The sequence below is a fragment of the Xyrauchen texanus genome, chromosome 37 (assembly GCF_025860055.1).
Source record: "Xyrauchen texanus isolate HMW12.3.18 chromosome 37, RBS_HiC_50CHRs, whole genome shotgun sequence".
In the NCBI taxonomy this organism is placed as follows: Eukaryota; Metazoa; Chordata; class Actinopteri; order Cypriniformes; family Catostomidae; genus Xyrauchen; species Xyrauchen texanus.
The window spans coordinates 33298069-33324426 of NC_068312.1; the positions used below are offsets into that span (position 1 = coordinate 33298069).

The 26358-nt window shown below is 38.8% G+C and overlaps 1 protein-coding gene across 3 annotated transcripts; it reads right to left on the reverse strand.

Moving 5' to 3' along the window:
* Window positions 1-557: 557 nt before the first annotated feature.
* Window positions 558-25884, reverse strand: LOC127630927 (bromodomain and PHD finger-containing protein 3-like). 3 transcript variants are annotated; one of them, XM_052108808.1, is made up of 13 exons: window positions 25436-25884; window positions 20166-21717; window positions 18793-18949; window positions 18559-18690; window positions 13219-13347; window positions 12677-12989; window positions 12154-12435; window positions 10718-11302; window positions 3076-3154; window positions 2892-2986; window positions 2700-2782; window positions 2109-2263; window positions 558-2009 (listed from the first exon to the last, which is right to left on the reverse strand). In XM_052108808.1, exons 2-13 carry the CDS (start codon window positions 21680-21682, stop codon window positions 1826-1828), a joined length of 3711 nt encoding a protein of 1236 aa, XP_051964768.1. In that variant the 5' UTR covers window positions 21683-21717; window positions 25436-25884; the 3' UTR covers window positions 558-1825. The 3 variants fall into 3 exon arrangements, with proteins under 3 accessions (XP_051964768.1, XP_051964770.1, XP_051964767.1); XM_052108810.1 differs by having other exon boundaries at window positions 25389-25884; XM_052108807.1 differs by having other exon boundaries at window positions 25376-25884.
* Window positions 25885-26358: the final 474 nt, after the last annotated feature.

The window sequence follows — 26358 nt, forward strand, 5'->3', positions numbered from 1 at the left end:
GCATAATTTTACTTCAAAATGACTGGTAACAATGGCTTTCCCAAGTTGCTGCTCATATCCAATTTTAAGATGTCAAATAACAAGAAACAGGCACGTCGTAAAGAAACCAGACACATTGGTTGAATCCACTTCTCCAGCCACTGTCCCTTGCATTGATGTAATGCTACACAAACTTCTGAGAGTTGTGAAGTCTATCACACCTTTTCACGCTTGCACGTGATAAATTAATGTGTGTCCCTCCCACGAACCAACAGGTGTTTGTAGGGGATGTGATTGGCTCAAAATAATAAATTTGGCGTTCATAAGAACCAATCACAATGCCCTGTTCATAAAGTTACGGAGTCGAACAAAAGAATCGATTCCTGTATAAGAGTCGACTCCAATTCCAGGACGACTCAGAGTCGAGGAATCGTCTCTTTTGGAGTCTCCCGTTATGCTAAACAAAATGTGTTTAAATTCTAACATTCAGAAGAACTATTCAAAGTTTTACTAAAGCAATCTTGGATACTAGGGATACAGAGATAAAAAAAATAACGTTCTTAAAAATCATGTTTAATAAAAATGCAAACACCAATAATCATAGTATAGTTTTGATAGAACATTTATTTCCCCCACTTGAGAAAATACTGTTTGAGACTGGTTACTTGGAGGGTCGGTAAAATCTGCAGTTTGTACAAGCTTACAATTTCTGAGAGGTTCCATCTTACAAACAGTCAATAAAAGCTCCACAACTTTCTACAATAAATACAAGGTTTTGTGCTTAATGGCAATTAGGGATTTGTACTGTCTAATAGCAAGTGTACAATATATCATCATCCCTCCAGTATTTCACCTTGAAAAGAACTAAAGCAGAATCAGAACACACGTGATGTTAGATCTTAAAAGCTAATTCAATAGTTTATCTTAAATAAGGGAATTGATTTCCATCTTCAACCAATATAATTTAATTCCTTTATCTCAACGGTCCATAAATAAATTAAATTTTTTGTATCAAAAATGAGAATATATATTTAACCACAGACAGCTGTGAGCTGGTACATATGCACGTACATAAAATGTACGCCAATTATGTACATATATATGGTCATCCTCACACTATCTGATTTCAAAGACAAGCAGGATACACTTTGTAGGAAGTCAATTAATCTGAAAACCTTTTTACACACATGTACACAACCTTCTTAATTTCAACATTCCTCCAGGCAATTTATTTCACAATAAACAAGAGAAAAAATTAAATTAGATACTATATGATAAAAAAAAAAAAAAACAGAATTATATACATGAGTGTCTATACAGTATACAAGAAATGGTTTGTAAAACTTTTAAAAGTAAAAAGCTATCTTAAGAAATGGCAGTGATTCATTCAAACGTTTATATTATTTAAGGTCATTTATTCGATCACTTAAAATGCTTAATTTTCAAAAATGAATTGCTCTGAATGTACCCAAAAGCTAAAACTCTTAGTCTGGGTGGTTTAGACTCATCACCATAAAGTGACACCAGTTAAAAAAAAAAAAATCACTGATATAAACTGTCGCCCTTTAGTGAACCCATCCTAAAAAAACAACCTAAACCTCTGAAACAAATAAAAATGGGACTGAATCTCAAATGACTCCATTTCCAAATCATTGAAGAGGGTTGTTGAGTCCTGAACATATTGACAAACTAAACTAAAGTGAATGCAAATGCTCAGAAAACCCGCACCTAGACCATTACCCAAATGCTTCTCAGCCTGACTGATGTAATGGTGATCTAATATAGCCATTTGAGATCAAGCCCATGTGAGACGTACACAAGGTCAGATGTGGTTAGTGGCTCTGTTCTACAGGTAGTTGGAGCCGACAAAACCATTTTCCCCCCGAACCCGGCTCAGGTGGATCATAGCTCGGTCGTAGGCCACTTGGACAGACTTCCGTATGCTGGTGTTCTTGCCCTCCATCATACGCAGTTTATCTGCGGTATCGTCAACACCGAGAGGGGTAACCTTATCTTGTGGCAGCCACTGCCTGCAAAGATAGACAAGATATGAGAGAAACGTCCAACAGAGCCACCGACAGTGTTTTCTGGAATCCTCCTGGAAAATAAATCTCCAATGCTGTACTTACCAGGTGCGTTTGTTGTCGAAGAAGAGAACAAGGAAGAGTTTCTCGCCAGCCTCTTCCTGTCTCTGTTCCCCCAGGTGCAATACATCAAGAGGGGGAACAGGGATGGGCACTCCGTTATGCAGCAAACCCTCCTGAGGCATTTCTGGATCTATAATCTACAAAACAGGAGCCATTTAAACCATTACATTTACATTAGTTATATTAGTATAACTAAATATATTATAATAGTTATACTATTATAGTATATTAGTTAGTATGTTTTGATCCTAGATTAAGCCAATATTCCAGATTCTAGAAATTTGAATTAGGTGGCTTGCAAATGCATGCATTAATCAGAAGTTTGGGTCACGTGAGCACCTTTTCAGAATATCTAAACATTCCTTTATATCTTGTTCAAACTAAAGTGAATCTGGTTGATTTTAGAAGAGGCAGTTCTAAAAAGTCCAACTGTTGAAGACTTTTGGTCCCATTATTATGAACAGACTAGTCAAATTCAGTTTTTTTTCCTTCCTCAGACTGGAAAGTATTCATGACTCCTAAGGATGTATCAGAGTGTTATATGTAATGTGAGTGTGGAGTGCCCTCTCTCACCAGAGCAGGGTAGGATGGATATCCTCTGCATTTGGCCCACACCAAGTCCAGAGGTTCAGGTGTGTCCCCATTTGACAGCACATCTACATACCACAATAATTACTGTATCACCTTGTGTACTCCAAAAACAAGTATATTTTTGTTAAAGGGTCATTATTTTTGTTTAACTTTTCATTAGGATTAATTTCTTACCAGTCCCAGTGTAGTCTGAGTCTCCGTAAACAGTCTCTAAGAATGGCACTTTGGACAACGCAGGTTTCCCCTGGCTTTTTTTAGGTGGCGAGGCACTGAAACCGACAGAGATAATATGAGTTTACTGTAGATGCGACCTGTATCCGGCTGAAAGGTTTTAGTCATTAATGTTGTTTTCTCTTACAGTTCTTTGAAGGTTGGAGATGAGCTGCATTCTGAGTCGGAGACAGCATCTTTGTGCTTTCTGAAGCCATTTGTGAGAGCTAAAACAAATAGGCAAGTTAAATTAATAACTGTCAACATAAACATTGTCAAAGGCACAAATCAAGGAAAATAGGCTTTTCCTTGCTCTTCTGAAATTAAATAGCCTATCTTGATCTACTATGTTGATATGTTCTAACTTTTTCAATGCAAACCTCCTTCCCCAGTCCACTCTGATCATTTACTGAAATTAACCTGCAAAAAATGTGTCACTTCAGAAATTGTCAAGATTATGATGTCACAACCAAGAGCACATTAACATATGGCCACCCATATTTAGATAACTATTCAGTATTTGACAAATTTACATATACACATACTGTATTATCAACAGGGACTAAAAATTTATTGTTTTTTTATTTTCAGTTCGTTCTGAGCAGAAACTGTATTTTTTTTGTTCCGGTACCAGCGTTGCCCAGCATTCTTTCCAAATGGTAACCGGCTAGAATTAAATAAAAGAGCAGATAATAACATTCTTTTTGAAATGACAGTACTCTGTGCTAAGGGTGGGTTAGTTGGTTACATAGTTAATGAGTGATTTACATTTACATTTATTCATTTGGCAGATGCTTTTATCCAAAGCGACTTACAAAAGAGGAAAAACATCAGCGAATCATCTGAGGGAGACAGTGGTACAAAAAGTGCCATATTAAAAAGTTTCACTATCATCAGAATAGTATACAAAACAGATTTAAGTGCAACAAGAAATGTAAATAATTTTTTTTTTTTAGTGACCGGTTAACGCCATGCCAGCTTCCATGGCTCTTTTCATGGTGAAAAACAAGTAAAAATATGTTAAAAGGTAGAGTCTAAAACCGACTCAGTGTTGACTTCGTTAAAAATATATAAACAAAATATAAATATACAAATAAATAAATAAAAAACTGGATTAAAAAAGAATTCTCAAAATAAATAAAACCGGCACAATCCAATAAAATATGCTGCAAAGATAGTGGATTCTGACATGTATTGCATAATGGTGGATCTTTATCTGATATTAAAAGGTTATATGTGAGTTTGGAATGTCCAATTCGGCAACAGGTGTAAATTATCTGATCCCAGCAATTACTGAAATTAAAGGTACAAATTTTGCCCACTACAGGGTTGATTTCATGCAATTTCTTTGTAATGCATTGATCCCATTCTGTTTGCCATTTGTTGATGATGTAAGATATTATGGTAGGTTTCAGATCTGAGGGTGGTATGGAGCATTAGTTAAGATCTGTAGAAAGTCCTTCTTTAGCAGCAGAGTCTGCTTGTTCATTTCCAAGGATTCCACAATGGCCAGGTACCCAGCAAAAGTAAACATTAAAATTCTGTGCCACCAGAGCTGACAATTTGGTTAGAACCTTTTGAACCTTTAAAATATCCATTGCTTTAAAACATTTATCTTTTAAAATCTTAATGTGAATGATAAAAGACAATTAATTAAGTTTATTCCAAGGAATTTGGTCTCCTTGACAACTTTGATAGGAATCAAATGACAGGAATTTGATCGGCATCCATAAATAGCTATGGATTTTCCATTCAATACTTTTCATGAATATGCCTCTGTAGAAAATACAAATGTGGTCTACACAAATGCTGCAATGAATGTTTGATCCGATGACTTTTGCAATGCTGTTTATTTTGATACTAAAGAGGGTCACTGATAAGATACTTCCTTGATGTACGCCTAACTCCTGTCTCTGTGGGTCTGACAGGGTAGTACCTACCTTGACTTTAAAATGTCTATTGATAAAAAGTTGGCAATTAAAATGGGTAGATGTCCTCTAAAACCAAGCTGATGTAAATCCTTTAAAATACCATACTTCCAAGGTGTGTCGTAAGCTTTCTCCAAGTCAAAGAAGACAGCAATAGCATGTTCTTTTCTGATAAAAGCATCATGTACATAACTTTCAAAGTTGATGAGTGCTTCTTCCTTTTATAAATCCATCTTAAGCATTACTTATAAGATGTTGAGAATCCAGCATCCATGAATCGTTCATTAACCATTCTTTCCATGGTTTTACATAAACAACTCGTCAGGGCTATAGGTCGGTAGCTGGAAAGTTCGTTATGATCCTTTCTTGCCTTTGGAATAGGAATAATTTCTGCTTCTTTCCAAGAATATGGCACATCCCCTGACATCCAAATGGAGTTAAATATGAAAGGATGGTTGTAAGTTTCCATGTTATTGGATGAAAAGTTAACATCCAACAAAAGTTGCTATCTCTGTACACTTGGTATTACTCCTCTTCTTTTGAAGGTCAGAGAGAAGCGAGGTGAGGGGGTCTGACATAAGTGAGTTGTGTGAGTTAAAGCAGTGTTTCTCAACTGCAGGGTCACGACCCAAAAGTTGGTCGTGGACAGCAGGGAAAGAACAATGCCATGGTTCTCCCATTGAAGATATTTTGGTGGCCGCCCAAGTGATAGCCTATTTAGGCAGATTTAATGATAATCTCGCAATCAGCTAAAGGCTTTTCATCTGCAGTTTTGCACGAGTGTAACGGAACCAGCTCACAATCATGATCTACTCTTCTCTCTGACGTGCGTGTGCAACAACCGGGATTCCCTCGATATTGTGGAGCGCAGACCTCAAAACTGGTGTGACCAATTTCAATTCTAGTGAGACTTTTCTAGTTTAAAGCATTACGGAGAAAGTCAAGTCGAACCTCTCAAACAGTAGGCAGCCCTGACATGCCAAACAGCACTGAGGAGGAAAAGGGCAATACTGTGTTATGTGCTAATATTTGTTTTTCATTATACATCACCTTTACAAAATTTTTCACGATTTTGCATGAGTAATAGTAACTGTTATATTTTGACAAAATGTTATAGTTTCATATGAAATAATATAAAGGTAGAGTCTATTAGAGCTAATTTTATATCAACAGTGGCAGTTGTAGTTTAAGTTTCAAGATGTGTTTCAGCTAGTATTACTTTTTATAAATACTATAAACTATTATTATTATTATGATTATTTAAGACTAGCTACACTGACCTAACCATGGTAATGAGGAGCATTTCCTCCTGTGTAATATGTATGTTCTGTTTGAAATTAGGAAACAAACAGGATAATAATGGGCTCATATAAGTAAATATGCTCTTCAATTTTTAAAAGGGGGGAGAGAAAACGTCCTGTCGCATTAAATACAGGTTACATTTTTACTATGGTGGGTCGCCACTTTCCAATGTAAAATCTGGGTCCTGAAGCAAAACCAGTTGAGAACCACTGAGTTAAAGGTAAAGACAGGAGCATTCTGTTAATTGTTAATAATCATAGGACATTAATTTAAAGCCCACACATCTGATGCTATTTTTCATTTAGTAGTTAATATAATATGCTATGCTAACATGTAAACTAACATACTTTATTTATATAACATGTTATAGTTAAATGCTATTTTTTAATCATGTTTAGAATTAGATTTATTATTAGAATTCTGTTAGCTTTATTTTATTATTTATTCTTATTATTTAGAGACACTTTTTTTTTTTTACACATACTTCAATATATATATAAAAAAAACCTTCTGTTTTCACAAAAGTATTTAAAATTGTAAAGTTTTTAAAAGAAAGGATAGTATCGGGAGACAACTGCATCTCCTGTAGACAAAAGGCAAGTGGATTTATAATTGCAGCTAATCATTGCAATTCTGCAAATTTAGCTTTGAGCCCACGGCAGTTGTATTGGATTATACTGTCATTTAAATTGGGAGAATAGGGATATTACCCCTAGTTTTGCCTATTGGTGAGCAGCTCCTACTCTGATGGGCACTCTCTTTCATTTCAACATCTTTGATTGCTTTCATCTTTGTATTCTCACCTTGTGATACTTTTGATTTTGAACATCCTGCTTTTTTAAAATTCTTGTTAATTATTTGGTTTTCTGTTTGTAAATTCTGGTTGGTTTGGCTATGAGTTGTAGTTTCATTCTGATTTCCTGCACTCTTTGATCTAAGAGGAGATATGCCTTTACTGACAGTTTGTGGTTTATCATTTTGCAGCCAGGCCAAATCTGTCTGGCAATCCACTGAACTAATTTTGTTTGACTACAGAGCTGAACATTTTATTTACAATGAAAGTGGGTGCCACAGAGACCAATTTGCGTGCTTCATTATATCTGGATTTCTTTCCCTTTAATCTACATCAAGCATTCTTTTGATGTAGCCATATGTTCTCCACAAAATTGCAGGATTCTTTGTCATGATCCTGCTCTCCACAATTGCAGCAGACACGCTTATTCTTATAGCTGTTTGATCCATGTCCATACTTTTGACAGTTAAAGCATCTCAGTGGATTTGTTATAAATAACTCCACTATAACACTCATATACCCGAGTGTGATTCTTTCTGGAGGATGAGATTTATTGAAGGTAATAATGTAAGTGCCAGTTTTGATAATTCAATCTTCTTTTTTGCTTGTTATTCCTTTCACATACATCACTCCTTGAGATCTAAGTTCAGAAGTTATTTATTCTTCACTGTCCAACTCTCTGGTATGTATCACTCCTTTGCTGTAGTTGAGTGTTGGATGTGGAGAAGTCTTTTTATCAAGTCCAGCCAGCAAATTGGCACAAAGAAATTTCTCTGAATTAGACTTCTTACAACATTCCACCAGAATCTGGGCAGATTGCAGTTTCTTCACCTCCTTAACAGTATCAGCTATTCCTGTAATGCCCTTGTGAATGGCAAAGGAGATAGCTTTGTGACTGGTATATCTGATGATGCAGAATCAATAATTATAAATTTTGGCCAATCTTCATTGTTAGATGTAGAAGCACATTGATTCTCAAATGTGCAGTCCATGTCCAGGTCTAAAAGTCATTTTTTGGATGTGTGTTTGGTAGCCATGTTTAGCATATTTTGCTTCACCATCTCTACTCCCCACTCACCTTGGAGTCCAACAAAGGGATGCACAGAGCCACATAAATCCTGCAGATTATGCACCAGGGATATAGGGATGGTATACTCGAGCACAAAGAATGAGATATGTTCCATCTACTCGAATAGCCAACGCCTTCTGGGGATACTGAAAAGATAGCTGATGTTAATTTATCACTTAATATTACCAGGGCATGTCTTGACCAGACAAATGATTGGACCAGGTCTTTCCAATCTCCCGCCTAGATGAAGTAGGAGCCAAAGCACTGTGTTGAAATAATGGAAGCCACAGCAAACCACATTTCTCAGGAGCCAGGATCTCTTCCTCCACCAACACGTGCCGCAACTCATGGCAAACAAGTAACACTCTTTTGTCGTATTTTAAGAGTAGAAGGGGGATGCTAGGAATTTAACTACTCAGGGTCCTTACAGAGAGGTAGACAGTGATGGGAAAAGAAGATGGGAAAATTCAAGTACAGTAGAGAGAAAAAACTAAATAAAAAATAAAAGTATATAAACAACTGTGACCGTAGTATGGGAGGCTCAAGAGTTATTCACTCTTGCCCAAGGTGTAGACCCAAACACTATGGAGGGAAGAGCGTGCCACTGTTCATTTCATGAGCTACCACCATAATGGTGGATCCGTGCCATACCCGGGCTAAGGGTGGCTGATAAACTAGTTGCAATGTTTCCAGATCTCACAAGAGAAACAACTCAAAATAATGGATTTGCTTCACCCATTATAAGCAAAAATAAGCCAAATAATAGTATAGATTAGCCAATATAAAGTAATGTCTCTTCAATAAATCTATTCTTTCTTAATATTAATTTCCCCCAAAATATTTAAAATATTCATTTGGCACACTGTGTGTGCGTGTTTAGACTAAACATCACCTTTTGCAGGTTGAATGATTTAATTTTTTTTATCTTTGTTTTTTAAACTGGAGGTGTCCTTCAGAATCAAAGTTCATGCTAATGTTACACTAACAAGAGTGGTCTAATGTTTTTGGGCAACAGGAAGTGGTGTAATTCCAAACATTTACTGTGGTAACCCCTTTGGTATTTGGTTTCACTTACATGAGATGAGGACTTTGTTAAATTCTACATGGGGAAGGGGAACCCTAATGGGATCTGCCAATTTAGTCTCACATGACCAGTTGAATAATACTCACTTAATCTCAGTAATCGTATTGTTATTGGACACTTTTACTCTTGGATTAAATTAATCATTGCTGATTGTGAATAGTGTATCTCTACAATGGCAACTGTAACTGAAAACTATTGATTTTGAATGATGCTACATCCACACCACTAGGTGTCACTGTAAGTCCAAGATGACGCAAACAAAAAGTTACTGAGTGCAGCTTTAAAAATAATGTTTTCACTCAAAATTTTATGGGATTTTCGGTTACATTTTTAAAAAAAAAATATTATTGTTAGTTTTCATATTTTAGTCCCTGAAATATAAGTGTTGTCAATTTAACACTTTAAATCAGTGCAATTAATTATAAAACATTAATATGTTTAATTATTAACACAATTAATCATGCCCTTGGACCATAATAAGGAATTGTCCTACCATCGGAGTAATTCAAGCTTGAAGTACCACCTTCATGTTTTTACGAGTCAGTCAGCAGGGGGCAGTAAGCTCAACTCCAGCTGTACAGGCAGCACCAACCTGCACCTCAGAATATCATTCAGACATGTTATTCTTCTCACCAAAATTTTACAAAGCGGTTATCCGAGTTACCGTAGACTTTGTCAGTTCGAACCAGTCTGGCCATTCTCCGTTGAACTCTCTCATCAACAAGGCGTTTCTATTTGCAGAACTGCTGCTCACTGGATGTTATTTGTTTCCGGATAAATTCTAGAGGCTGTTGTGCATGAAAACCCCAGGAGATCAGCTGTTACAGAAATACTCGAAGCTCCTGACCCATACCTGCATGATTTTATGCACTGCATTGCTGCCACACGATTGGCTGATTAGATAATCACATGGATAATAGTTGATGCCAAACGGGCTGGTATGAGTATTTCTGTAACTGCTGATCTCCTGGGATTTAACAAACAACAGTCTCCAGAATTTACTCAGAATGGTGCCAAAAACAAAAACATCCAGTTAGCGGCAGTTCTGTGGACGGAAATGCCTTATTGATGAGAGAGGTCAACAGAGAATGGCCAGACTGGTTCGAACTGACAAAGTCTACGGTATCTCAGATAACTGCTCTGTACAATTGTGGTGAGAAGAACATCATATCAGAATGCTATTCTGAGATGTGGGTTCGTGCTGTTTTGGTGGCACAAGGGGGACCTCCACAATATTAGGCAGGTGGTTTTAATGTTGTGGCTGCTCTCTGTGAACTGTAGGCCAAATATAGGCTTATGTTCAATTATATGGAAATTAACAATGATTTGCCATCTAAAGCTTTTTGTATCGTCTAATTAATGCTTTACATAATAATGTTATGTATTTTAATTATCAGAATTATATATTTATAATTATTTAAATATAATGATTTATTTTGTATTATTTTTGTTTGGGTACCTTGCTGATTTCTGCACAAAACAAAATATATATATTATGCTGTAAAATATGATTTGAACATTTCTTGACAGTTTTCATGAGATTTACCCACTTAAGTTAACACATTAATGTAAGACCAGTCCAAATGCTGCATGTAAAAGAGTTGTTTTCTTTACCAGGCTCTAAAGTGAGCTGAGGGGGTGCTCTCTCATGCTCACGCTCTGGGCTACAGCTGCAGCTTCTTGCTCTCTGCTTGGCTGGGGTTGATATGGGTGGAGGAGTTGGAGATTTTGGCTGGGCTAAAGTTTCATTCTTCATGGTGGGGGTGCAGCTGAGGGTGCGTGCAGGGTCAACGCTGACTGCCTCCTCCTTGTTTCCATTCTGCATTTGACTGTCTCTCTCACGCTGGAGCTTTGCCCCATTTTTTGCTTTCTTGAAGAGGACGGATGTTCGCCGTCCCACCCCTCCTGTTGCGGGTTGGGTTGGTGACTCATTGGAGGAGAGGCCGTTGGTCAGTTTGTTCTCACTAGGCAAAGGTGTTCGATCTTCAGTTTTGGTGAAGCTCTTCATAGGGGCAGAGTCGGAATCAGTCTCTTGGCTCTCGCTGTTGAGTTTGAGGCGCTTGGGTGGACATGGAGGGGTCCTGGGGTCTGATGTCATGGGTCGGAGGGTAGGTGGTTCCTGGGGGGTGTCTCCTGATGGAGGGGACAAGGCGAGACCTGTGGGTTCCAGTGTGGGTGGAGGGGTTGATTTACAGTCATCTAGATGAAAAGATGAACAACCACACGTTAAAGAAATCTGGAATTACAGAGGCATCAAGAGTGTATCTGATAACAGTAAAAGACGTGGTTATTACAATCTAACATTTCACTTCAATCATAAGGAACTGAACGATTCTAGTTATGATTCCTTTACAATTCTGTTAACGACATCCCTCACCCCGAAATAATGGTTCCCAACAATAAACAAAAAAAAAGAACTAAACAAAAACCCTATAATAATTTTTAATTTTAATGTTTTCTTTTTATAATTATAATTATTATTAAAGTCTTCAAGCCTTCAAAGTTGTCTGTTCTTTTCGAAATGCCAATGACAAATTTGATTTAATCAGTTCAGATGAAGTCTGACTGATTCAGTGAGTAAGCAAGACAATAAGCATGTGATTCAATCTGAAACCTCAAGAGTCTGTTCATCGCAATAAATACATTTGTTACAGACATTACAGTATGCTTTTCTGTAAAGCTGCTTTGAAATGACGTGCATTAAGAAAAGCACTATACAAATCAAAATTGCTTGACTTATCTATAGATTGTCTTGGTATTACTCCGCGGCACCCAGTCTCTTTCATGACATTATATTTAAATGGCAAGCTCACAATTTAACTGAAACAATAAATTTTGTTTTTGACATTGTAGATTCAAAAGTTGTGCAACCAAATATCAATGCATTTTAAACAACAAATATTTTAAAACGATGTTCTGCAGACATTCAAGATCCATTAACAGAATCAAACATCTTGAAAATAGTTTCGTTTCACTCAAATAAGAAATGTAATTTAACAGGTTAATATGAAATAACCTGTTTTAATTTCCAAACACTAGTCAAGTCTTACCTTTGTCCAATGATGATGATGACAGATTATGTTCTCCATCTATCTCTTTGTCTTCATCCTCCTCCTCATCTTCCTCTTTGAGGTCTCCATTCATCATGTGCGAGTTCCGTGTGTGTTGCCTATAGCGAACATAGTTGATTTCTCTGCGCAGCAGGCGGAGGCGTCTTGTGCGTGCTCCACTCGAGCGCATTGATGTCACCACGTCTAATTTATCTAGCAGCTCCCTCAACTGGTCTTCTGTTGTCATGTGCAATCGATTATCAGGGTCTAGCATTGTGTCAACTACACACACACACAATGAAACCATCAGTACAGAGAACAAAATGTAATCTGCATACTAACTGCCATCTGGAAAAATATCTGTTCCACAGATGAAGGGTGAGTAAATAATGACAGAATATTCAATTTTGGTTGACCAACCCCTTTAAGTATGTCCTTTACCATTGCCAGTGCAGTATTTACTTTTTCATATTTTGCAGAAATATGCAAACTAGGATTCAGCCCTAAGAGTCCTTGTACTCACCATCTTCAAAAGTGCAGCGGTAGTAGTCGTTTTTGTGTGGCGATTCTGGCAGATGCATGCCTGTGTCCAGGTCAAAGCCTGTGTTCTGGGCTTGTCTCTGCACGTGTCTCAGGACAGCGCCTCCTAGGTCTCGCAGACGTATTGCAGCTTGGTGAAACATAGTGTCTTTAGAATTGTAAAGCAGACAGTTGGAGATCATGAGGTTGAAATCAACCTCCAGGTCAGTCACTGAGCGATATTTTTGAGCCTCCATTTTGGATTTCATGGTGGAAAAGTCCATGGGGTGCGAGATAAACTCCAGGTAATCTGGGACCTGAGAAGCCAAAAGCACTGTTGATTTTTAAATCTTGCAGCTTTCATCACCATACTATAATGCTATTATAACACTCCTAAAGCATATATAATATCTAACTCTATGTTAAGGCCTTAAATATTGCTATAAAACAAACTGCTGAAAAACATAAACAGAAATGCATACTGCACTTACATACAATATACAAAGAAATTCAAACACTCTCAACTCAATATACATATAGACAGACCTCTTTCAAGTTGACCGGGTGTGCAAATATTTTTGCGGTATCTTTCTCTTGAAGTTGCTCTAGAGTGGAACGCAGTAGAACCAAAACCGGAATTAACTGGTGCTCTGTCGCGGCCTGGTGAATCTTGACCTACCGAAGCAATGCAAAGTTCCATTCAGACATCTGGCAAAAACTCTCTGATCAAGGTGACACACAGACCCCATTTTCACCTTGCATTAACATCCGGATAGTATCTGGATATTCTTAAGCAGGATTGCACTTATACCTTTCAGTCAATTGCGGCTCCATGGTGATTGAATAGAGATCTGTGATAACAGTTCACCACGCAAAATGGAAAATGCTACTTAACATATACCATAAGAGGCTGTGGTAACTGAAAATTCTCCATCTTTTAGCAAACTTTAAAAACATTGATATATAATTTAAATACTTTTCTTCACTCGGACAGTCTCCCTTCATTGAACACTTTTTACTGGCCGCCAAAGCAAAATTTTGAGTAGCAGAAGCAAATTTAATGATATTCCTCTCGCGTTCTGTGCTTTCGAAGTGCTATGCTTCTCATCTGAAATGCACGAGTAGGGAAGTGTATTCCAATGCAATAATTAATGGGATATTGTTCGTTGTTCTGGTAACAAGATTGCAAGACTGCAGTTTCTGTTGTGTTCTTCACATTCGCACTTCAAAAACGGATGACTGTGGTGTAACCTCATCATATAAATAAATAGCCTTCTTGTGTAGTTATAACCGGATAACAATAACGCTTTTGAATTGACATCCACTTTGAATGTGGTCTGAATAAGTCCCTGACCACCTCCGAAAGTGGTTTCAGTGATCCGAAGACGATCCGATTACAAAGTGTCTTGGGTGCTTTTACAAATGTCGTTTCATGTGGTCAAAAACTGTCCTGTCTCCAAAAATGCATGTTTATTCAAGGTGTAAATGAGGCCATAGATGTGCACAGATCACACAAAGGTTTGTTAAACCAGATTCTTGTATTGTAAAATGATAATCGAGCCTCAAATCTAAAGTCACAAGTTTTAAGTAACAGTCATTGGATTACTTTTATGAGCCAGTTCTTTAACTACATCAGTTAAAAAGACTCTCATTGAATTATTGGTTTCAATCAATCTAACAAATTACTTGCTAAATTTGGGTATAGTTCACCCAAACATTTCTCTCATCATTTACTCTCATGCCATCCCAGATATGTGTGACTTTATTTCTTCAGCAAAACACAAAGATTTTTAGAAAAATATTTCATCTCTGTAGGCCCATACAATGCAAGTGAATAGTGATCAGACATTTGTAGCACCAAAAATCACATAAAGGAAACATAAAAGTAATCCATAAAACTCCAGTGGTTTAATCCATATCTTCAGAAGTGATATAATAGGTGTGGGTGAGAAACAGATCAAAACTGAAAACCTTTTTTACTCAATCTCCACTTTCACTTTTTACATCTGAAAGCCACATGTGGTGCCCGTTTAGTTTCACGTTCACATCTGAACACATCTGGGATTGTATGAGAGTGAGTAAATGATGAGAGAATTTTCATTTTTGGGTGAACTATCCCTTTAAATGATACGTAGTAACAGATACACATTGACAAAGCCATTTTGTTTTAATAAATACTATTTTAATAGAAACAATGGTACAAAAATAATGTTGTTTTATTTAGTATGCAGTTATGGGGGTGGGGTAATTCCCCTGCTGCAAAAACAGAATTCTAGAAGAAATATTCTATTTTAAGTCCATTTTAAATCATCAGCATTTGCAATAAAAACAGTTAAGCTTTTTAGCATTCTAATATTTCAAGTCAAGTTATAGGACATGAATGGAAGTCAATGGAGTCCTTCTTCCCTGCATCATTATAGGTTTGGGTAATATGGCAAAATCTCAATAAAATCTAAATTTATTTCAAATTTCAGGGCGATTAAATGTTTGCCACTAAAAAGTAACGCCAACATGATTCATAATAACATGTTATATATTAGAATGCAAGGCAATCTGGTTATAGAAATCTCTAACTGGTCCTAATACTCTAGTTCTTTTCATTATAAGAAACAAAGGTGTGAAAGAAAAATGCACAAAGAAACTGCACCACACAGGATGTGGTCAACATAGTGTAAAATAAATGAAATACAATAAACCGAGATGTTCATAAATAATAGTATAAAATAAGACGATGGCAAAATACTTAACCAATGTAGGTATTAATTGTCATATCATTTTCATCTAAACCAAGTCTTTTTAGAACATTATCTAGAAATCAATATATAGAAATTATCAAGTTTATCTAGAAAGTACTCACTGTACATCAAAACATTTGTTTGTATAATCGTAAACCCCTGCAGATAGAAACCAGTTCTGAACACGGCACGCTATCATTCTGGAAATATTACAGGTGTCTTTTATATCAGTGTCAGAGAGCAAGACAAAGAGACCCAAGAGCAGAGGAACAGTTCAAAGGATTTATTAAAAATAAATATGAATTTCCACTGTGCTGGCAAAGACTGAGGATCCCGGCACCGGGTACAGTTGCGGGGAGGAGTTTGAAGATGCATGCACGCTGTGGCCACGCAATGAGCAAATCCTTGAATAGTGGGTTTGTAGGCAAGTGTGTGCATTGTGGAAGTCAGGAGCATATTCATTGGAATACTCAATTGAAGTGTAGTGAGGTGCATAGAACAACGGCCAGCAGACTGGAAGGCAATCACTCTCCCGACACGCGGGCAGAGACGAGGAGTCCTCCGTTGAAGACTCGTGAGCACAGAGAACAAGCATACAGCAAACTGGAAGGCAACCACACTCCTGACACGCAGGCAGAGACAGGCAACCAAACAGATACACGAGACAGCACCAACTAGGCAGAGAGAGTGAGGTTCGTTACTTCACATCAAACAACAATCTAGCAAAGATACTGAGAAAATGAAGGGCTTAAGTAGGGAATGAATCAGTGGAGAACCAGGTGCTGCTAGCATGCTAATTAGTGGCACGATCAGCGTTCCCCTGGGAACTATCAATGTTCCCATGGAAACACTGATCATGCATGCTGGCAACATCTGTGAGACATTAGGAAGAGAAAACAACAAAACACACACACAGAACAATCCGATAAACTCCCCAGTACCGTGACAGACAAATCGCAGTGAGTACTCCAAGCAAGACCAGTGTTGGTTGACCAGTCTATGTGTGGGTTGTGCGTTACCAAACAAGGATGCCCCAAAACTACCGGTGTCGCTGGAGACTGGATCAGATAAAAGGACAACTGCTCCATGTGATTTCTAGAGAAGGTCCCCACTGAGGGTGTGGGCGGTGATAGATTGATTCAACTGGACCATAGGAAGCCGCCATTTGGAAGCCAGGACGATGTCCATAAAGTTGACGAACTTGGGTTTTGCCAAAGGTGTTGCACTCGTCACTAACACCCTTCCAACAGACGAGCGGTGTCTTTTACTGGACTGCAAGCAGAGAAATTACCAGACAGTGCACAACGAAAGCATAGTCCATTAAAGAGGTGTCGCTGCTTCTCCTTGTGTGAAATTGGAGTTCTCCCGACTTGCATGGGCTCTGGGCCGGGCTGTGATTCTGGTGACCTAGCCGAAGTAGCAGACTGGGTAGGATGGCCAGCCTCCCGAAAGGTGGGGAACAGTATCGACTGCAGCGTAGAGTCAGACGTTGATCGAATCAGATCCACCAAATCGTTGAAGCGTGGAGGCAGATACAAAGGACAGATTTTGTCCTGGATGTGGTCAGAAAGCCTATGTCCCACATAGCGTGGTCGTTCCACTTGTCAGAAGCAGCCATGGTGTGAAACTCGATAGCATAATCTGAGTCTCGTTGATCTCCTTGAGACAGTCCAGATAAGACCCTCGCTGCCTCCCGACCTTGAGTCGAGCGAATAAAAACTCGGCGGAGCTCTATGGAGAACGTATGAAACGAAGCGCAACAGGAAAGTCTGTTGTCCCACATGGTGGTCTCCCATTCACCAGCCCTTCCGGTGAGGACACAAGCCACCTTCATAGACTCCAACAGGAAAGCAGAGGGCTGTAATGTGAAGAACAGGGAACATTGTGAAAGGAATGTACGACAAGATACCGTCTCACCTGAAAAGTGTTGGAAGAGGGATCCGAGCCTCTGAGCACCCAGAAATGCAGGGAACCGCTGGAGCGGGTGAGGATGCTTCCTGAGTGGAACAGAATCGGGAGGTAGGCGGAGTTGTTACACGACAGAGGGGAGCTCAGCGAGCTGCGACGCCATCATCTCCAGAGCCCGGATACATGTGGAGATTTCATCCTGCTGATGTCCCAGTAAAGCTCCCTGCTGAGAGAGGGCGGAGCAAAGAGTAGATTCCTCCTCTGGGTCCATCGTAGCTAGATTGTTTGGTCAGAGAGCGAAAGTGAGATAAAGAGACCCAAGAGCAGAGGAAAAGTTAAAAGGATTTATTAACAATAAATATCAACTTCCACTGTGCTGATGAAGACTGAGGATCCCAGCAACAGCTGCAGTTGTGGGGAATTTGAGGATGCGTGCATGCCATAGCCACGCAATGGGCAAATCCGTGAAGATAAAGCATAGTGAGGTGCAGAGAACAACGCCCAGCAGACTGGAAGGCAATCACTCTCCCGACATGCGGGCAGAGACAAGGAGTCCTCCACTGAAGACTCATGAGCACAGAGAAAAAGCATACAGCAAATTGGAAGGCAACCACACTCCCAAAACGCAGGCAGAGTCGGGCAACCAAACAGATACACGAGACAGGACCAACTAGGCAGAGAGAGTGAGGTAAGTTACTTCACATCAAACAACAATCTAGCAAAGATACTGAAAACACGATGGGCTTAACTAGGGAGTGAATCAGTGGAGAACCAGGTGCTGCTAGCATACTAATTAGTGGCATGATCAGCATTCTTCTGGGAACAATCAATGTTCCCATGGAAACATTGATCATGCATGCTGGCAGTGCCTGCGAGACATGAGGGAGAGAATAGAACAAAACACGCAGAACAAACCGACAAACTCACCGGAGAAGTGACAATCAGTCTTCATGTTGTTAACCTGATTTGTTAATTTGAAGCGCACACATGTGCAACTGATCAGATTGGGAGTGGCATCCTTTTTTGGATTGACAAAGAATCTAACTATAACGCTAGCTAATGTTTTTTTCGCCAAAAATTACATTTGAATTAATCAGGGGGACAAAAAAGAAATTATTATAAAAAATAAAATTAAAATAAATAAATAAATCGCCCAGCCCTACATCATTATTTATTAAAGCAAACCATGGGAATAGACAATTGTGGTACAAAAAATACAGTATATTTAGAAGTCATATGTTACCTGCTCTCTCTTCAGTTTCTCTCTCTTACGGATGAGCTCTATCAGCAGTCGAGCTCTCTCCAAATCATGACGAAGCTTCTGCCAGTATTTCAGCTCTTCTCTCACAGCACTGAACTTCTCATCTGGCTCTGCCTACATGGATATTCACAGTTAGTAACAGCCAGAGACTTGCAAACAGACTCATTAAGGGGTGTATCTTTTGCCTACAAAATCTCATTATTCATAAAGGATGACCTGTTCTGCACTCCTCTGGCCCTGTAGATGTGAGTGTAAACGGCGAATGAGAGGCACTCCGTTGCGTGACTGCCGTTTGAGTAACCAGTAGTTGTGCAGCCTCTGCATAAACTGATTCTTTCTCTGTATGACAACATCTTTAGAAATTTTGTTCAACCTGTAAATAACACAGACAAAATAATCAAACAATAAGCTTTGCTAAAGAATTTCCAAAAATGTCATAAATAGTTTACCCAAAAATTTGAATCTGTCATTATTTACTCACACACAGGTCATTCCAAACCAGTATATAAAAGTGGTTTAATTCTGCATGGAGAGGGTCCCCTCATGGGGGCTGCCATGTTAGAATCACATGACCAGTCAATACTACTCGCTTGATCTTATTAACTGCTTTGTTATTAGACACTTTCACTATTGGATTAAATAATCATAGCTCACTATGAATAGGTATCATTGTAAGTCCAAGATGACAATCAATGGGCAATGTTTTCTCTCGCTCTCTCTCTCCCTCCCTCATCTGAATCTTGACAGATGTGGTAATTACTGTTGATATATGGAGAGAGCAGTGAAAAAAAAATCTTAAAAAATATGAGCTTTTAGGTTTGGAGTAAATGCTGACAATATAAATTGAGTGAACCATTTCTTTTTTCACCCAAAAATGTAAATTCTCTCATAATTTACTCACCCTTATGCTATCCCAGATGTGTCTGACTTTCTCTCTTCTGCAGAACAAAAATGAAGAATATCTCAGCTTTGTTGGTCCATTCAATGCAAGTGAATGCTTACCAGAACTTTGAAGCACCAAAAAGCACATAAAGGCTGTATAGTAAACCTACATGTTCAAGTTTTATGATAGGTGTAGGAGAGAAACATCAATTTGTAAATCATTCTTACTATAAATGTCCACTTTTTCCAGCCCTCCTAAGTGCTATCTTCTCTCCAATGAGTTCTTTTGTTTTTGGCGATTTGCATTCTTTCTGCATATCGCCACATACTGGGCAGGGAGGAGAATTTATAATAAAGACTTAAATATTGATTCTCACTCACAGATAACGTACGTATTCTGAAGACATGGATTTAACCACTGGAGTCGTATGGATTACATTTATGCAGTCTTTGTGTGCTTTTTGGAGCTTCAAAATTATGGCAACCATTCACTTGCACTATATGGACCAACAGAGCTGAGATATTCTTCTATTAATCTTCAAAGAAAATAAGTCATCATTCACATCTGGGATGGCGTAATGGTGAGTATATGATGAGAGAATTTTCCTTTTTAGGTGAACTAATTATTTTACAGCAATGTATTTGACACTCTCCTTCCCGTTAAATCTACGCTCATGAAAGTAGTGCATTTAAAGCGAAACTAGTACCTGTGAGTAGGTATTTCTGGGACCGTCACCAATGGTGTTGCAACTTTTTTGGATGCCTCTTCTTGCTTTCCTTTCTTTTGCTGATGTTTGGAATCCAGTTTATTGCTTCGCCGTTGGGTCTTTAGCTCTGGCGTCTGAATATAGGCACTGCGACCCCTGTTAGCTCTACACCCCAAAACCCTCCCCCCAGTTTCATCATCATCCGAGCCCTCCTTCACAGGCGGCGAGTGTGCCTCGCAAAACGCCGTCTTTTTAACCGAAAACGTAGTCCCATTCACCGTAGTCTCTCGGACCGGTTCAATTTTCATAAAGAGTCCCGCTCTCTGTGCACAAGTCACGTGGAACGCAGTGTAGCAGTTGGCCTTGTGGCACTGGATGGATGCCCCACAACCTTTCTGCTTGCACAGGTAGCACATAAGCTTCCACCTAGCTGGTGGGACATTGTCAACGCCCTCAACGGGCTCAAGGAAGACTGTGTTTGCAAAACATACCTCTGGGATCCAAATTGCACAGACAACATGCGCCCATCGGCCATCACTGGTCTGTTTGAATGCTCCGCCCCGGTTAGGGCACAGCATGCAGTCCACGGGGTGAGAGGGCGACTGCAGGCAACAACGGCAGAGCCACTGGCCTTCAGGGATGTAAGGAACTCCGTAACACTCCTGGTGCACAGCCAGATTACAGATGTCACAGAAGAGGATGACGTTACTGTTGAGACATTCATCGTCGAGACAGACGCAGCAGAAGGCATCCTCGTCGATGACAGTTTGCGAAGGCGCTTGGCTTCGTGACTCCAAGAAGGACTCCTTTTCTAGGCGGTCCATTAGGAGCTCGAATGTATCAGGTGGCACTTGCGGCTGGCCTTCAGACTCTCGCTTGTCATTGACCAGCTCCAACCAGGCCATGTCCTCCTCATCCATATCATACTCTGCATCTGTTTCCAGTTCTTCACCAGACTTTTCAATGTAGCGGTAGTATGAAGTAGGGCGTGAGGGAACCTCGACTGGTTCATAAGACTCAAGCAATCTAAAGGTGGGGTTGGGAAGGGCGTCATGGTGGCTGTGCAGATTTGACTGTGTCTGAGAGTGTCCGTGAGAGTTGGAGCAGTGGTTATGCGGTGAAGGGGACAATGACAAATTCTTTGTATCTTTCTTCTTGGCTCTGTGGGTGATCGATCTGCGTGGCGAGCTCACGGTGGTAGTCACTGATGGCTGCTCACTGTTCTCTTTGTTGCTGTTGCACTCCGTAATGTCCTGAGCTGTCAATTCGTCCTCAGTGATGACCGGCAAGTTGTCAAAGATGCTGATCCGATGCAACCTTCCTTCGAGGTCCACTTCTACGATCTTCTGAGCCTGGGAGTATGTAAGGGTTTCTCTGGTGGGTGAAACTTTCACCCGGTAGGGAGAGGGTGACCGTGGCTGTGATGCCCCCCTACCTGCTGCAGCTGTGCTAGCAGCATCGCTTCTTTGGCTTACTAAGGCCCCGGGCAGGCCTCCCCTCCGTCGTGGTTTTCTCATGGGCACTTACACCATGCAGCCCCTTGTACCTTGGACTGTATAAATAAAATATAATACATTTTAAGAAAAAACAATAAAGCAATGAATTCGATTTCTCAGCAGTTTTGCCTATAACATTTTGAAAATTAAATATTGCAACAGCCTCAAAATGATTATGGTTTCATCCATCAACAATAAGCAATGTCAACGATGAGAAGTTTTGGTCGATTGAGTCATGTGGCTTTAAATACTGTGTGTGTGCTCTTGTTTCACGGAAGTGGTCACAACCAGCATCATGCTCCGTATTCAAGTCTTTCACACATTATGGTTTCGGTTATTTAAAATATTTATATATGCGGTCCATTTTACAATCAGCGTTTTATGAGCGTTCAATATGACAACAAATGTACTACTAGGTTTATTTGCCTACTTTTGTGGAATAAACAATCCTACATAAAAACTAAACTAAACAATTAATTTGGCCAACTGTTGACCAGAGCAAATAAATAAAATCCTTAAAAGCACAGATGTCATCATTGCTTTAAAAAAACGATTACTTCCCAAGTTCAGTTAACTGGGTTATACCTAGTATTCGGTGCCTTTTGTGTCCCTAGAAAAGATCATGATCTTCTTGCCTTAAAATGTTGAACAATATAAAATTGAAAGCGTCTTTGACAAAAATAACACCATTTAAACTTTAAGCATATAAATGTTTATTTTAAAATTGTATTTGAATCATTTTAAACCACCAAATATCACCATTATTTTATACTTATTTTATCCTTCCAATCTGATGTGGTCAACCTTAATATACTCGCTTTTTTTAATGGTGATATGAAAAAAGTTAGTAGTAGTTCATATTATTAAAATTAACATTTTAAAATTCCTTCAATTGTTTTATTTGATAAACCTTCTATGTTTGCCTCTTTATGCTCAGACATTGTGCAATGGCTGACTTTGTGTCAGAATTTCCACTCTGTTAGTGTCCACCCTGAGAAGACCTAACAGAGTGGACAGTTAGTGTACATAGTGACAGTGAAAGTAATTTATGTTGAAGTTGAAGAATTAGTGTATGTGAACTGCATAATGTGTTAAATATTGTTTCCTATTAAAACTCAGTTCAAACAAAAGTAATATTGTAATTTGTTGTATGTCTCTCAAAAAAATGGATCTTCGTTCTGGAACACAAAAGCGCTACAGAGAACATTGGGATTTTGATCCTGACTGGAGGAAACAGTACCTGGAGAAGGAGAGAGAGAGAGAAATGGAGGGATAGGCTTGCAGGCAAGAGGAAGATAATTAGTGAAATCAGTGAAAGAGAAAAGAGAGCCTTAAGCAGGGGTGGAGAACATCAGGCCTCAGGGCCGAGGGGCCAGTGAGACCATTTTACCTGGACCGTGAGGCCATTTGAGAAATTATTTGAAAAGCAAAAAAAAAAAGGCCTTGATTCAATTAACTGGAAAAAATTACAAATACAATTAAAATAATGATTACAACTCATTTTAAAGGATAATGTAAAATGTTGTATAAACCTTTGTGTTTCTTCTTGGTGCGTAAGCTTGTAACGGAATGCATACACTAATTTTAACATTACACTAATGTGCAAGGGCCAAAATATATTGTTAAAGGGATAGTTCACCAAAAATGAAAATTCTCTTATAATTTATTCATCCTCATGCCATCTCAGATTTTTAGAAGAATATTTCAGCTCTGATTGTCCTAAAAATGCAAGTGAATGGTGGATAAAACTTTGTAGCTCCAAAAATGACATAATATTGGAGTGTTTCTCACCCACATCTATCATATTGCCTCTGAAGACAGATTAAAACAGTAGAGTTGTATGGATTACTTTTATGATTCCTTTATGTGCTTTTTGGAGCATCAAAATTTTGCCACCATTTCACTTGCATTGTAAGGTCATACAGCACTGAATTTTGCAGAAAAAAGAAAGTCATACACATCTGAGATGGTAAAGAGAGTGAGTGAATGATGAGAGAATTTTTTGGTGAACTATCCCTTTAAGAACTTGTTATGCCTGTTCTTCATTAATAATGCAGCACTGGTAAACCAGTGTTAATTACATCACTACACACACACACACACACACATATATACACACATATATATATATATATATATATATATATACATACATATATATACACACACACACAACAAAACCTCAAATTAAAAATGAATATGTACTGTACTCCTTGTATTTTACTGCAAAGGTAAAGTCCTGTCAAGAAGCACAAAGGAAACTTCAAACTTTTTGCCAAAACTTTTGCAATATGATGGTTGTCCATGCTTCACTGAGATTGTAAATCCTGAGATTGTTATCTAAATAAAATTGAACAGTCATAGTCACCAAATCAGTTTTGTTTCAGGTTTTGTCCACCCTGTAATTACTTTATCTACCCTGTTAAGCATGTGTTAGTTATTATTATGATTTTTTACGATAATTCCATAAGGTCAGCAAAACAACAACAGAAACAACAACAACATCAACAAAAAAACATAATAATCCAGTGTCAATGAAAAAGCATCAATAATAATTTTAACAAGGAAACGAAATGTATTTCATACATTTGTATCTGAAAACAAAAATGTAAAAAGATGCATCTGAGAGAAAGTACAATTCATACATACATTATATATATATATATATATATATATATATATATATAACATTTATTAACTGATAATCTATCAAAAGGACAAAGGGACACAAGAAGTGACTTTAAAAACGAAGTTTGATTTGTTAAATGTCATGATGTCCAAAAGGCACAGAATACCAGGAATGACCCAACTATATAGTGTTGCATAAATGGGTAAATCCGTAAATTCGAAAGGAAATAAATATTGACATGGTGGGGATGTAAACCTATCCATTACCAATTTCGCAGACGACATTTGATTACACAAATTCATTGGCAGGATTAAGATCAGGCGGGTCGCCAACTGAGTGTGTTTTTATTTTTGCTGTCCAATAGGAGGGACTTTTGATGTTATGGACAAGGCCTCAATCGTTTTGTCCTCTTACTGCCAACCTAAAACCGTTTTTAAAGATGAATACCACCGTGACACATTGGTACCAAGCTGACATATTTATATATATATTTTTTAAAAAACTTACGTACAGTTTTGTGGAATTTATCACATAAGTGAAACGACCACCAGAGGCTGCGAAGTTTATCAACCCCCACATACTTAGATAGCCAATCACAGCCGTCCGCTCTCTCGGACTGGCCAATCATCGGCGAGAAAAAGTCTCACGCAGCCCACTAACTAGTTCGGTTGCGCGTTCTCAATTTTAGAACGAAACGTCAGCCATATTTACAGTCCAGCAGAACTTCAGATTCAGCGGAGTTTACCGTTTCCAGATAACCCCCTTACACAGAAATAAACCGTTACAACACTATTATCACTTTAAATCATTAACCAGCGAATACACGAACACATTTTACGAATAAACTCCGATGCGATTTAAACAGAGAAAGCTAAAGCTGGCGTTAGCTCGCGAGCTAGTTGGCCGCTCTCGCCCGGGTAACCAGCCCAGCAACGCCGAGTGCGGGCACTGACCAGCCGGCTCGCGCGTTAGCCGTCTCAGCTAGCGACTGTTGACATTGAGGAGCGCCCAACGTTCCATCTCAACTTCACTCGTAACACACACATACACCAAATACACCCGACACAACTCGATAAAATAAAAACCTTATTTTCAGACCGCAACTCGTCCGCCGAGCAAGGAATCCGTCGGTACAGAAGCAGTACCTTTTGGCCCTAGCTGTTTATGCTGGCGGCTTGGCCGAAATGCCGGTAAAAATGTCGCCAATAAAATGCCCAGTCTCTCAGTCCTCCATAGTTTCCTCTTGTAAATATCTTCTGCGCACTCATGAATTCGGATGCATTTCCCGCACCTTAACTTCTGACCGAGTTTGAGATGAGGACACTGTCGTGGGTTTCTTACTGAACAGCTAAGCTAGCAGCTGGCTATTTTCAGCTTCGAGTACTACAACCGTCGCTGCCTGGGTAGATAGATAGTTAGTAGCTCGCCAGATACAGAGGCAGAACGGAGCTTTCGGTCGAGAACACGCCCCTTCAGAAAAGCAGGCCATCGACTATGTCAGCTGTACGACTGTTTTAAGAATACATCACGTTTGTGTTGTTTATTTTACTTTAGATCTGGGCTCGAAGTTTGTGTCAGTTCATGCAATGGCCAGAGTTCATCACGACCTGTCAGCTGTATTGCATACATCCCGATTTTTTGGAAAGGTGCAGCAAAGGGTTTTGGCCAGTGAGCAAAAAGGCGCTGCATTTCGCAAGATAAACGAAACGAGTAATTTTTGTCAGCAAATCTGATCAAGAACACTATCGATTACAAATATACAGTTTGCATGAGAAAAAAAAAACTTTCCAGTATGCAAGACAAGGGCATATTTGAAGTATGGATGAGTAAGCTAAGTCTAAAAACCAACACATTTTACCTATTTGTTTAAATGAACAGATGAAAAAGATAATCTGTGCTGGAGGACTACAGTTATATCAACTGACTGACAATATTTTTTCTATCCTGATGCAAATTTGGTTATTTTGATTAGATATATCAAGTGTTCTAAACTGAAGCAAGGCCATGCAAAGAAAAATGATACTATTTTGAAACGTGCCCCACTGCCCCATCAAGCACATACATCTAT

Bases quoted from the DNA above. Each gene is read 5' to 3' on its own strand.
- LOC127630927 (XM_052108808.1), bottom strand. From the start codon at position 21,682: ATGAGAAAACCACGACGGAGGGGAGGCCTGCCCGGGGCCTTAGTAAGC. The intron at 18,691-18,792 runs GTCATCCTTTAT...ATATCCATGTAG, and splicing joins GCCAGAGGAGTGCAGAACAG to GCAGAGCCAGATGAGAAGTT. The intron at 12,990-13,218 runs GTCTGTCTATAT...TTGGCTTCTCAG, and splicing joins ACCCGGTCAACTTGAAAGAG to GTCCCAGATTACCTGGAGTT.